At 34.0% G+C, this 14,290-nt stretch overlaps 2 protein-coding genes across 2 annotated transcripts; one reads left to right on the top strand and one right to left on the bottom strand.

Moving 5' to 3' along the window:
- The first annotated feature begins 2,109 nt into the window (after positions 1-2,109).
- LOC143541784 (protein CTR9 homolog) lies at positions 2,110-9,249 on the top strand. Its single transcript, XM_077034515.1, has 24 exons — positions 2,110-2,272; positions 3,159-3,225; positions 3,315-3,509; positions 3,692-3,792; positions 4,059-4,112; positions 4,232-4,348; positions 4,479-4,542; positions 4,624-4,838; positions 4,977-5,061; positions 5,358-5,458; positions 5,550-5,642; positions 5,751-5,819; positions 6,133-6,225; positions 6,316-6,630; positions 6,740-6,820; positions 6,930-7,088; positions 7,195-7,290; positions 7,547-7,648; positions 7,742-7,849; positions 7,922-8,146; positions 8,226-8,492; positions 8,574-8,645; positions 8,743-9,030; positions 9,118-9,249. The coding sequence occupies exons 1-24, from the start codon at positions 2,129-2,131 to the stop codon at positions 9,247-9,249; spliced, it is 3,243 nt and encodes a 1,080-aa protein (XP_076890630.1). The 5' UTR covers positions 2,110-2,128.
- Positions 9,250-12,283: 3,034 nt separating this feature from the next.
- On the bottom strand, positions 12,284-14,290 carry LOC143541738 (growth-regulating factor 4-like). The gene is made up of 4 exons (XM_077034480.1): positions 14,020-14,290; positions 13,076-13,493; positions 12,382-12,763; positions 12,284-12,316 (listed from the first exon to the last, which is right to left on the bottom strand). The coding sequence occupies exons 1-4, from the start codon at positions 14,228-14,230 to the stop codon at positions 12,284-12,286; spliced, it is 1,044 nt and encodes a 347-aa protein (XP_076890595.1). The 5' UTR covers positions 14,231-14,290.

Genomic DNA, 14,290 nt, shown 5'->3' on the forward strand with positions numbered 1-14,290 from the left:
CTTGATTGATATAGGGGTGTTTGTGAATGTTTGTAGGATAGATGATATTTATTTTACTTTTGTGAAGTCTTTTGAGTTGGACATTTATCTATATTATGCATATAATATGTATTTTGGGTTGGAAGATATGATTCTCATTGTTACAGTAAGGAGATAAGAAATTCAGCTTTATAATAAACACACATTAACAATAAAACCCTCAACTACTTAAGTTTTCTTATGAAGATATCATGAGTGTCTTTTAGATAAAGGACTTAATTGACTTGAATATCAATATTCGGCTAATGAAGTCTCCAAGTCCCTCGAGGATCTGTCACTTCTGTGCATAAAAAAGGTAATACAAGGAATTTTTATTAGTACGTGTTGGTTCAATTAGCAAGCGAGAAATAAGAAGGTTTCAATAACACGCAAGATTCCACAAACAAGGTTTTGGAGGAGTTGAAGGCACAAATGTGCATTTGGTTGTTTTTATTTCATGGTTGTTTGATCTACATGCACTTTAGTCTTTTTCAGCTTTTGCATCTTGCTAAGCAGTTAATCAATAAAGGGAGAATTTTGTATACACCACTCTTGGTTTAAAACAACACGAATAAACAAAACCACTCTTAGGCTAAAGTAGGTTGGTTTGGTGGAGTGAGACTGTTAGTTGAGGTTGTAAACTAGTTCTTTTAGTCACACAAAAATATTTGATGTTGAAGTAAGTATCAAATAGCCAAATTATATTACTAGATTTATTGTATATTCTCAACTCTCAAGAGTAGTGTTTTTTTAAAATCTCCGGGTTTATTTCTAAAGTAAGTAACTTGTTTTTTAAAATAAAAGTTTAAGTTCCCACAAAGTATTTTCTAAGTGAAGTTATTTCTGATAAAAACTTATATATTTGGTTAGTTGGAATTTAGTGAATTTAATGATTTTTTAATAATTGTTTTACTTGTTACTATTCGATTCTCAAAAGTTGTTGGAACTAAAACTTAAAACACAAGAGCGGGATATATTGGATTTAATCGGTCATCATCAATCTCTTATTAAATAGCCAATGAATGCCACCAATCACGCTTGACCGTGCCTTCTGCTACTCGAGACATTATATCCCAAATACATATCAAAACAAGTGAATTTATGCTCGTGAGTTTAAAATTTTCATAAACATACTTTTATCACAGTTCACACTCATGTCATTATAAGTTTTCTAGCGCAATCATATTTGCCCAAACCACCATTGTGAGTTGACACTTGAGTTGGAACACCTTGACGTGTTCTTTGTCAACATTGATAGGGTTCATTCAACTCAAATTGAAGGCAAAACGCATAAGCAAACATTCAATCATATGCAAACAAGTAATAAGCAAGACACTTCAATACATCAACACTCTTTAAATCAATCAACTCATGCACATAATATTTAACATAACTTAAATGTTCATCGCATGCTTTTAAAACCATTTATCCTGGGGTTTGTTCCACCCAAAAACATTTAAAACGAAAAAGAGTCATATAACTCATCTCACCGTTGACCACAATCAACCTTTCGGGTGTTGCATGCCGTCATTAAAGTAATTAATTCAACATACCTTCAAAACAAGTACAAATCGACTGATAATCTCTCTTCCAACAACACCACCATCCTCATCGTCATTACGAGCACCACAAGTCTGCAATGTCATTGTGGCGGTGACCACCACCACTATATTTTTAAAGATGTTTATTTTTGGTAATTTCAATCTACACAAAAAAAACCACATAAGTATTATATTAATCTAATTCGAAAAACTAATACCAATTCACCGTCCAAAATTCTTAAATTTAAATTTACTAGCGTCATTAAATACAATTAATAACTTCAAAATTATATCATTACAATTGACAGTTGGAAGCTAAAGACGAACACACACGTTAAAGGAAAAACACGTGTAAACCCGCCTCGAACATCGAACTAATAATAGACTGTTAAAATCACGTATATACGATTTATCTTAAGTTTCAATATATAAATATAAACTCCTAATTCCTAAACACCACAATAATAATAATATCATTATCGTTAAACTTTGTTCTAAAATCCTTCCTAATTCTTCTTCTTCTTCATTCGTGTTTCCGACGAGCCGAAACCCTAATAATTAAGGTCGTAATGGCGGCCTGTGTTTATATTCCGGTGCAGAATTCAGAGGAGGAAGTACGGGTGGCTTTGGACCAGCTTCCTCGAGATGCAACTGATATCCTTGACATCCTTAAGGCCGAACAAGCTCCTCTCGATCTCTGGCTCATTATTGCGGTTAGTTTCGATTAATTATACAATGCTAATGCGATTGCCTTATATCTGGTTTAGTGATGTGGATCTAGGTTAGGTTAGAATTAATCATGTGTTTGATTCAGTTAGAGGATTAGTTAAGTTTATACACTGAGTTTAATGTGAAATTGGGAATGTAAAGCCCTAATTAGTTGTTTTAGGCCTTTAATTTTGGGTAGGTTTAGAACTGTTATGGACGAAATAGGTCAAACATTCAAGTCTCACCATATGTATGTGGATCTAGGTTATGTTATGAGAATCATGTGTTTCATTGAATTTAGAGGATTAGTTAAGTTCATAGTAGTACATGCCACATTACACGGTTATGTATCAACACTATGGACCTCATAGGGTTTAATTTTGAATGTAATTTGAAGTTGGAAAAGAAAAGCCCTAATAAGTTGTTTTAGGCCTTAACATTTGGGTAGGGTAGGTTCAGACATAGTTGCCAAAGGCTCATGGCGCTTAAAAAGCTGGGGCCCGAGATAAGCAAGGCGTGCAGCATAAAACATCATTGTTAGGGGTTTTAGACATGTTTAACGCTTAGTTTAGGATGGTTTCAGACCAGTTTGCCCGCAATATGCATAAGTTTGCCCAAATATTTAGGACTTGGCTAGAATCTCACCCAAAGGTCGAGGGATTGCCTGAATGGCAGCAAGGTGCTTTCCCTGCACCTCGCCACGCTTGAGGGCCTAGGCGCATGCTCAAAGGGCTTTTGACAGCATAGGGTTCAGAACTTGAACATGCCTATTCAAGAAGGCAATTCATGTAGGAAATTAGGATATAGAAAATAGGTTAAAATAATGAATTTGTGAGCTTGCATGTTACCAGTTGCTTTTTTTTTAAATACATATATATTGGTTTGGTGCAGAGGGAGTACTTTAAGCAAGGAAAGATCGAACAGTTCCGCCAAATTCTGGAAGAAGGATCCAGCCCTGGTATATAATGTTACATTAATTTTATGTTACTGTAAACAATAATTTGTCAAACTTTTGAATGGTGTCATTGTGTTCTGTTTGCTCTGCAGAGATTGATGAGTATTATGCGGATGTTAGATATGAAAGAATTGCCATCTTAAATGCTCTAGGGGCCTATTATAGCTACCTTGGTAAAATTGAGACAAAACAAAGAGAGAAGGAAGAACATTTCATTTTGGCAACTCAGTACTACAACAAAGCTTCTAGATTTGATATGCATGAGCCTTCTACTTGGATTGGCAAAGGTAACATAATCAGCTTTCTGTGGCACAGATCAATTTAAGCCAACCATACAGGAGTACAAATGTTCTATTGGTGTCAAATTACTGATGAAACATGAGAGTTAATAGATCAACTAGGTTCTTATGTATGCATTAATGCACTGGATCCCGTAAAAGTTGTAGTTATGGTATACGTTTGGTTACAGGTCAACTTTTACTTGGAAAGGGTGATGTGGATCAGGCTTTTGCTGCATTCAAGATTGTGTTAGATGGAGACCGAGATAATATTCCTGCTCTTCTTGGTCAGGTATATTCAAATTACTTTTCTTCTTAAATTTAATGCTGGTTTGTTCATTGAGTTTGTATTGTAGAAAGTACAAATTTATATGAACTGTGTTGACATTGTTAGGGCGAGTCAAATCTTTATCTGTTTTTATGATCACAAGTTCCAATAGTTTTTTCAAGTGTTGAGAAGTGTCATATGCCTATTTAATTAATGCTTTTTTTGATGCTTATCAGCCAAAAATTAGATTTTTTTGCTATAAATTGATCACATAGCTTGGATTAATGCAGGCTTGTGTTGAATTCAACCGTGGGAAATACTCCAATTCTTTGGAGATGTACAAGGTTCTTTTACTATCTTGCATGTTTTTTCATTTGATTCTCTAGATTTTAACAATATGTTACACCTATGTACCCCACTAGGTTTTAATTATGTTATTCTAATTTTGCAATCCTTTTGAAAGAGGGTCCTGCAAGTCTATCCTGGATGTCCTGCAGCCGTACGACTTGGCATAGGTCTCTGTCGCTACAAATTAGGTCAGTTTGAGAGGGCCAAACAAGCATTTGAGCGTGTGCTGCAGGTAAGTCATACCAAAATAATAATAATAATAATAATAATAATAATAATAAACACTCTTTTTACTCGTCATTGTTCCTTATACAACAGCTGCTTTTAATGTCTAATCATGGCTATTTACTTTTTAACTGCAGTTGGATCCAGAAAATGTTGAGGCACTTGTGGCACTTGGAATTGTGGATTTACAATCCAATGAAGGTTGGCCTTATCTTGTTGATGCAGTAAAATTTATTTAATTTGTTATTTGTTTTTGTCTAACTGTCATGTTGTTGGTTGTAGCTTCTGGCATTAGAGGGGCAATGGAAAAGATGCGAAGAGCCTTTGATATTTATCCGTACTGTGCAACGGCACTAAATTATCTAGCAAATCATTTCTTTTTCACTGGTCAACATTTTCTAGTTGAGCAGTTGACTGAAACAGCTCTTGCTGCTACTACTCACGGCTTAACAAGGGCACATTCTTATTATAACCTTGCACGGTCATGTCATAGCAAGGTTTGGTCAATTTTTGTCATTCATTTGCAACATCTTCATTTGCATCTTGTAGTTATTCAAATCTTACAAGGTGCTAATTATTCATCACATGTCCAAACTTTCAAAATAAGCTTTAATTCTTTTTTTCCTGGAATGCAGGGTGATTATGAAAAAGCTGGACTATACTACATGGCATCTGTAAAGGAAGTCAATAAACCACAAGAGTTCATTTTACCTTTTTATGGTTCGTTAAGTAATCTCACAAATTTAGTTTTTACTGTTCAAGTTACCCTCATGATTCTTTTGTCCCGTTTTTGCTTAGAGCAAAATGTTTCATCTTACCTTTTCTGACATATATTCGTTCATTATGCTTTCTGTTAGCTCTCATTTGCATAGTCTTCATAGGGTACTTATTGTTTTTGGTAGAACTATAGTTTAGAAATGTTTAGACGCAAGTCGTACACTATATTTTCTTATTATTAACTGGTAATGGTTCCAAAATATATAGGATAAACATCTTACATCTGTATACCATAACAGGTCTGGGACAAGTACAACTAAAATTGGGAGACTTTAAAAGCTCTCTGTCAAATTTTGAGAAAGTCTTGGAAGTTTATCCTGAGAATTGTGAGACATTAAAGGCAAGTGACAAAGCGAGTTTGCTATAAGTTTCACAAAATATCCCACTTTCTACAACATTTTAGTTACTGAATTTGGACTTCTTTGATGCAGGCTGTTGCTCACATTTATCTTCAGCTTAACCAGGCTACTAAGGCTCATGAAGCTTTGAAGAAAGCCACCAGAAGTGATCCTCGAGATCCCGAGGTTATGTTAGTTACCATTATGATTTTGATGAAACCTTACGTATAAAGTAGCACATTGTCCTGAAGTTATGTTACTTGTACTTTTTTCATTTGGTTAACTATGGTGCAGGGCTTTCTGGATCTTGGAGAATTATTGATTTCAACCGACTCTGGAGCCGCTTTAGATGCATTTAAAAGCGTATGAAACCACCATCTCTTTTTTCCTGTATTGTTGCAATATCATTAATGTGTTGCATCCTTTTTTGTTTGACTTCTGGTTTGTTATTAGACCACTATGAATTAAACTCGCTGCTGTTTTCTAAGGTTTTGAGAGTAAATGGTTTTGCTGTAGTTTGTTTTCTATATATTGTAGTTCACTAGTTTCATCATTGTCTTGTTTTTAAGATAGTTATTAGTCAAGTTTAAAATTCTACATAAGTATTGCTTTTATCGTGGATATCCATGTTTTACATCACTGGTTTAAAACTTGATTTTCTTATTTCTTCTGATAGGCACGCAATCTTTTAAAGAAGGCAAATGAAGAAGTATCCATCGAGCTTCTCAACAATATTGGTGTTCTCCATTTCGAAAAAGGAGAATTTGAGGTTTGTTTGTTCCCCTTCTGTATGTTCGTCTATTTGAGTTTATTTTAAGAGCGTAATTCAAATATCTTGATGTCATGTGTTTTTTGTCAGCTTGCCTTACAAACTTTTAAAGAAGCACTTGGTGATGGAATATGGCTCAAGTTAATAGATACTGAACCACAATCTGACTATATTGATGGTTCACTCTCTGACCCTATTAGAAACGCACTATATCAACCAATTGATTCCAGTTTATCTGCTCGAAAGTATAAGGATACACAGTTGTTTCATAATCTTGAAAAAAATGGTATTTTTGTGGATTTACCATGGGATAAGGTTACAACATTGTCCAACCTTGCTAGACTGTTTGAGCAGCTGCATAAAACCGAGACTGCTAGCTTATTGTACCGTTTGATCTTGTTTAAGGTAATTTTTGAGCATTAGTGTGGTCTTAGTTTGTTTTCTGATGAAGAACGTGGCATTGAATAGATTGATGTATATTTTTTTAACATCTTCACTTTTTTTTGGACCTCAGTTTCCAGAGTATGTGGATGCTTACTTAAGGCTTGCTGCTATTGCTAAATCACGGAATAATGTTTCATTAAGCATTGAATTGGTTCTTAACCTTTCCTTAACATCCTTGTTTACATTTTTATTTTGTCTTCATTTTGTGTCTAAATCTCAACAATGTGATTTTGTTTTCCTTTTTTTTTATTAAACTGTAGATTCATGATGCACTGCAAGTTGATGACAAAAACCCGGATGCATTATGCATGCTGGGTGACTTAGAGCTTAAAAATGATGACTGGCTCAAGGCAAAAGATACCTTTCGTGCAGCAAAAGATGCATCTAATGGAAAAGATTCTTATGCAACTCTTTGTTTGGTAATTATTTTTCAGAAACATATATTGAATTAGTTTTACAACAGCTGCTTTAATCATGTACAGAGTTTTTAGACTATAAATCATGTTAAATGTGTGTTGGATTTAGGGGAACTGGAACTACTTTGCAGCAATCAGATCTGAAAAAAGAGCTCCTAAGTTGGAAGCAACACATCTGGAAAAAGCAAAAGAATTATACACAAAGGTTTGATAGCTTATACTTTTTCCTGATTTTATCAACCGACTTTCAGTTATGCACAAAATAACATTTTTATTAATGATATTAGCAAGAAAGTTGCATTTTGTTACCAATTGTAGCAGCGAGTGATCTGTTCAATTAGTAAAAAGTCACCTTTTTGCTGATTTTCCCTAAATTGCTGACACGGCATCTTATTTGTCATTTTAGTCTTATAGTGTATATGCAATTATAATAAAAATCATTGTGATTTATCAACTTTCAGGTTTTGGTAGAGCATCCAGCTAATATGTATGCTGCCAATGGTGCTGGTGTGGTGTTGGCTGAAAAAGGTCAATTTGATATTGCAAAGGAACTTTTTACACAGGTTAGCTTAAGTTTTTTATAAATACTTTGTAATAGACTAAAGTTGTTACTTAGTTTATTGTTTTTTGATTCATTTTTTCTTTGAAAATTGTAGGTTCAAGAAGCTGCAAGTGGAAGTGTTTTTGTTCAGATGCCCGATGTGTGGATAAATTTGGCACATGTTCATTTTGCTCAAGGCAACTTTCCATTGGCCATTAAAATGGTACTCTACACACTTTACCCTGCATTTTATTTTCTTGTTATTTGATGTTAAAAAATATATTCTTTTTTGCAGTACCAAAATTGTCTGCGCAAGTTTTATTACAACACAGACAATCAAATCCTTCTGTATCTAGCCCGCACACATTATGAAGCTGAACAATGGCAAGACTGTAAAAAGACTTTACTGAAAGCCATCCATTTGGCACCTTCAAATTACACATTAAGATTCGACACAGGTGTCGCCCTGCAGAAATTCTCAGCATCAACATTACAAAAAATAAAAAGAACTGTCGATGAGGTGACTGATCAAATAATAATAAGTTTTTATCGTCATTCATTATTCATAAACATGAAATGGCCCAACTGTTTTTTAATAGGTGCGTGCAACGGTTGCTGAGCTTAAGAACGCTGTTCGTCTATTTAGCCAGTTATCAGCAGCTTCAAATCTACAATTTCACGGATTTGATGAAAAGAAAATAGAAACTCATGTTGGATATTGCAAGCATTTGCTTGAGGCTGCAAAAGTGCATTGTGATGCTGCTGAGCTGGAAGATCAACAAAATAGACATAGACTAGAACTTGCTCGCCAAGCAGCAATACGTGAAGAAGAGAGTCGCCTGGCTGAAGAACAGAAGAAAGTCAAGGTCAGTTCACTTAGTTATGGCTTATACTTTATTAAACTTTTTATTATTTGTGTATATGTTTATATTGTGTTGAAAACACAGTTGGAAAAACGAAAACAAGAGGATGAGCTGAAGAAGGTGATGCAACAAGAACAACATCTAGAGCGTATTAAGGTTAGTCATCTGCAATTTGAAATAGATATGACAAAAAATAAGATGCCACGTCAGCAATTGTTGAAAAGTCGGAAAAAACGTGAACTTGTTGGTGCAGGAACACTGGAAGAGTAGCGGGTCAAAGCGAAAAGATAGGGCTCAAAGCGGAGACGAGGAGGGCGGGGGTGAGAGAAGGAGAAGAAAAGGTAGCAGCAAAAAGAGGAAGAGGGACAAGAAAACAGAAACTCAGACGGATGATCAAGATGAATATGAAGATGATAACAACGCCACTAATTATTATGAACCAGAGAATCAAGTTAATAACCAGGTCAATGATGAAGCTGATGATCCACAGGATCTACTTGCAGCTGCTGGCCTTGAAGATTCTGATGCTGATAATGACCCGGTAATCTCTCTCTCTCGCTCTCTCACACACACACACACACACACAACCACAAACATTGCTGATATTGTTCTGCTTTGTGTGGTGAAGGCTGCACCTTCAGCAGGAAGAATAAGGGGATGGTCAGAATCCGAAGATGATGAGCCAGAAAAGAGGCCACCCAGTTCTAGTCCCGTTAAAGACAACTCTGTTGATATGCAACTTAGTGAAGGAGAAATATGAAGTTTTCATTACAATAGTAGGTCAGTTTCATGTTTAGTTGTCATATGAGTTCCAATATAATTTAGCCCTAAAATTATTGTATCCGTGTAACTTTAGAAAGTATGTTGTGAATATGCACTGCGCTAAGTTAAGCTTAAAGTTTACATTTGGTTCTTGGTCAGTTTGTCTTTCACTTCTTACCATGATTGCAGCTTCTTGGATATTATTTACCATGAATTTCTTATTGTATCCATTTCGACAGTAATATTCATTCAATGATATGTTTGCTTTTTTTTTTTTTTTAAACTATAGTGATACAGATAGATTAAGTATCTTGCTTATTCTTGCTGATTGTCTTTCTAGTATCAGCTAACAACTTGATTTATTATCCATGGTAGAAAACTAAAAAAATATTATATAAGGCTTTAGATATTTTTTTGGTTTTCTAGCATTGATAATAAATCTCAAGTTGTTAGCAGGTACTAGAAACACAATCAGCAAGGTAATCTATGAAGTTGGTGGTACATTGAATATGTTGTCTGTCATGGAGTGGTGTGCAGGTGTGGTGTCAGTAAGGAAATGTATGCATTACAGTCATTTTGCATTAACTATGTTAGCAGGACAAACAGTTTTGGACCACCAAATTACCTTGATTTTTTAATAACCTATATAAATGTAGTCAAAAGAGTAGCATACCAAATTAACTAGACCACTTTCTTTATATGTTCATGTTCACGGACACTATTTTAAATTTTAATGCCCACATTAACTAAAAATAATTTGTTACATGTTTGTCAACTTGTTGATAATCACGAACCATATAAAAATTTCAGTTTTATTTGGACTTATCTTAAGTGAAGATGATGAAACTAGTGTATGCACACATATGAGTTGACGCCGACAAGTTTTGTTTGAGCCAATCAAAACCAGTTGCATGTTCCAAATCCTTCTTCGCACGCATGTTTTGATTGAAATCTGTCGGCTCCGACAAATTTTGAACCAAACCTGTCGTGAACGACCAATTTTAACTAATTTCTCTTTTTTTAATATTTAATTATTATAATTAATTTTACTCATATTTATTACTTTTAAAATATATGGTTTTACAAAATTTCAAATGTACTATTGAGACGTGCTTATCTGCACAGCAATATAAATTTTTTTATGCAAAATCTAGTTTTATCAAATTTATATATAAACGTTTAATAAAAACTTTATAATAATAATAATAATAATAATATCCTTAAAAAAGCAAGCCCATGCCTACACGTATAGGGATAGAGAATAAATAATATATTACATTACATGAAGCTAGCTAGCTAGCTAGCTACTAACTTTTTGTCAGACACAAAGCTTCAAAAAATGTAGTTGTATCACGTGCATCCGAATTAGTACATGCAAGCATGTGACAATAGTTACATGACACCCCTCAACTATTCAGATAATGTAAACACCTCCCCAGGATGAGATCCTGTATTTGGATCTTAAGGTGTGAGTGAGTGATTCTGACATGTGGTCAATGTCAGGAGTGAAGGTGAGGTGGGTGGGTCCCACAATCACTTACGATGTTTGCAGAGCAGAACAGAAGAGAACAGAGCAGTGTCAGAGCAGAGGTTTGGTTTGGTTTGAATGAACAGGTACGGTACAAGTGTTTAAAGCTGCTGATAAATGAAGATTCTCTTATGAACCCATGTTATTAATCAATCTTATTGCTAAAATATTATTATTATTATTATTATTATTATTATTGTTATGTCATTTTTGTGTCACAGGCGTGTGGTGTGGCTTCTTTAAAGCACAACTATTTATGTCAATCTAGCTATTAAGTTGAACAAATAAACTATTTATGTCAATCTAGCTATTAAGTTGAACAAATAAACTATCTTCATTAACCATAACAGAGTAGTTCTCAAACAAATTACAAACAGTCGGATTAGATCGAGATCAAACCAGTACTTATAAATTATAAGCCCATGCTTTATGAATGCTATATTTAAATGAATTAGTTTTGCTATTTAATAGGGCTAGCGACACAGATTTTTGCTCGTTTGACTTTTGTATCGATGTAAACAGTATTTATAAATTACTAGTCCTTTTTTCTAATAGAAAATGCATAGCTTTATTAAAATAAATAATAAATATGATTCATTTGCCGATAATAATTCATGCAAGAAATATATCATTCTTGTGGATATGTAACTTCATCTTTCCTTGATAAACAATTGGTTGATTTATATATCAATCAGGAAGTTGTGAACTGTTACGAAACGACATAATTATAGATCGGCAAGATGAAGTTGTCAAGAAGTGAAAGTTATGAATGTTATTAATAGGATTGTTGGATTCACACATCTCATGCTTAAAACATATATTTAACAAACACAACTGAAGTCTTACGTTAAAACCAATTCTGCATAAGTTTAAAGATTTAACAATATAAGCGTTTCACTATGCCAAACCCTGTCTCTACTAAAGTCGGTTCATGGCTTCTACTACATAATATCTATTCCATTGCTACTAGAGGCTATATTCTTTCCTGAAATGCATGCCAAAACGAGCAAGCTTATGTTGACGAGTTCTAAATTTAACATTTCACATGAACACGTTTGTTAACACATCTATTCTTACACACTGCCATTACATAAGAGTGTTAGTGTGTTACAATATATATTCATATGTAGACTATTAGTTGTGTAAGATTATTTTGGAAATGTAAATATTACACTTTTCTTATATCTATATAATAAGTATTTTACATCCATGTCACCAATATGAAACCTAAAAAAAATTCCAAATAATATTATGCATCATACGTTTAGGGGCAAGTAAACAACAAAAAGTAAAAAAAAAACTATATATTCAAGGTGTCAATCTACTTCAACAAACATACAAAATATGCTGCAAAAATTTCAGAGATTTGATTGACCCAACTCAATCAGAAAAAGACAAACCAAACCTAACCAAAAAAAAAATGTAAACACACCAAAAGTTCTCATGCATCCAAACACTAAATCAACCACCATTGTTAACCAACTCAACTCAAGTACTTCTTTGGTCACTGTTTCAACAACCCATTACCATCATTTATCTGCAAAATCACATGAAATGCATTAATATCAACAAATCTTGTAATTTTTGTAAAAAAGATTTAACTTTTTTTTTTAAAATAATATTACTACCATTATGTGTAAGGAAGAAATCATGAGCAGAACTTGGGATGGAGATTGAGAGCTGTGTTGTGGAAGAATCTTTATTATTATTATTTTCATCATTTGGTGGCCACTCATCAAAGAAATGGTGCATTACTTTCTGGGGTTCATCTTTTCTGTCAATTTTCAAAGCCAAGTGATCATAGTAGCCTTGATCTTGTTGTTGTTGATATGAGAATCTGTTTTGGTGAGAAAAAGTTGTTTGCTTTGAGGCTGAATTGTTGATAGCCAGTGGTTCCAATTGCCAAGAATCAGTCTTGATGCTGCCAGAAGATTCTGAGAAAAATGGATGCTCATCTATCACCTCTTTCATCCCATAGCTCTTTCTGTCACATATTATTCATTCATAATCATTAACACTCTGTTCCCGAGTTTAATAAATAAACGAGGAAACGGACAACAGAATTAAGAAGAGAGAAGAAAGGGAGCGAAGGGGAAAATTTAACTACTGTGTTCCCGAGTTCAAAGAAAAGTAAAAAGATATTATGTGTAAAAACTCCTTTCAATTTCTTCAAAATTTTAATTTGGTTGAAAAATAACTATGAAACGCTTTCCCCGTTAAATGAGACTCGAAAACACAACGCGTAAATGTTAAAAATGAACAAACAAAGGTACAAGCAACCAAAGCATAAACAAACCTATAAGGGCTAGAATCCAACAAGAAGTGATCTTGAGATGACAACACATTAGAGGTAGGTCTAGAATAAGAGGAAAGGTGGGTGGGATTATTATTAATATTATTATAATAGTCAGAAGATGATGAGAGTGGATGTGAATTGGGAGAAGGGTAGTTTGGGGATTTGGTACAGATGGAAAGTGGGATAATTGGAATAGCAGTTGGTGGTGTTTTGGGTGTTGGGTTTGGTGTTGACATGTTGACTACTTCCACAGGCTTTCTTGAACGGTTTCTGCCTCTATGCATGTGCCTTTCACAGTATTTTGAATCAGGGTATGCTTCTTTTGAACATCTCCATTTTTTCCCATCTGTTCTTCTGCATCTCCCTGGCTCTGGATCTATTTTTCTACCAAATCCCATCTGGAAACAGTTCCATCCAACTGCAAGTTCATTCAAGAAATTTATAAAGTTTTAATCTTTATGCATTAATAAATGTACCCTGGTTCTAAATTTTAATAAAAGTCTTGATTTTTGTCATCAAGAAACTTAATTACTAAGGGTAGTAACTTAGCAGCATGTATATTGACTTGACTGAAAAAGTTTTGATCTTTATGATTTTATTCTAAATTTTGAAAATTCTTGATTATATCACCAAGAAACACTTGATTAACATGCATATATTGAAAAAGTTTTGATCTTTATGCTTTTATTCATATACCCTGGTTCTAAATTTTGAAAATTCTTGATTTTATCACCAAGAAACCACTAGATTAACATGCATATATTGAAAAAGTTTTGATCTTTATGCATTTACTCATGCACCCTGGTTCAAAAAATGGAAAAAAGGTTGATTCTTGTCATCAACAAACACTCAACTAACAAATGATAGCAACTTAACAAAAGTGTACATGTTAAAAAGGTTTGATCTTTAGGTGAAAAAAAAATAAAGGGAATAAAGATAATTACTTGTGGGATGAGGTGGCTGGTGGTGAAGGAGGAGCATTGTAGAAGAATCTAGACTTGTTTTGATGGTGAAGAGTAGATCAGGTGGTATAGGCATGCCAGAGATCATGTATTTGTAAACAAGTGCTTGATGTTCAAGCTCTTGCCATTGAGTTGCTGTGAAGGGATACCTTCCACTATTACTTCTTACACCTTCACCTGCTGTACCCATCATCTTGATTCTTGAAATTTCACACAAAAAAATATCAACTTTTTTTTTTCAAGTAAAGATGTT

This window comes from Bidens hawaiensis, unplaced genomic scaffold (genome assembly GCF_021521415.1).
Source record: "Bidens hawaiensis isolate Kalapana, Puna unplaced genomic scaffold, B.hawaiensis_p1.1 tig00012646_1, whole genome shotgun sequence".
In the NCBI taxonomy this organism is placed as follows: domain Eukaryota; kingdom Viridiplantae; phylum Streptophyta; class Magnoliopsida; order Asterales; family Asteraceae; genus Bidens; species Bidens hawaiensis.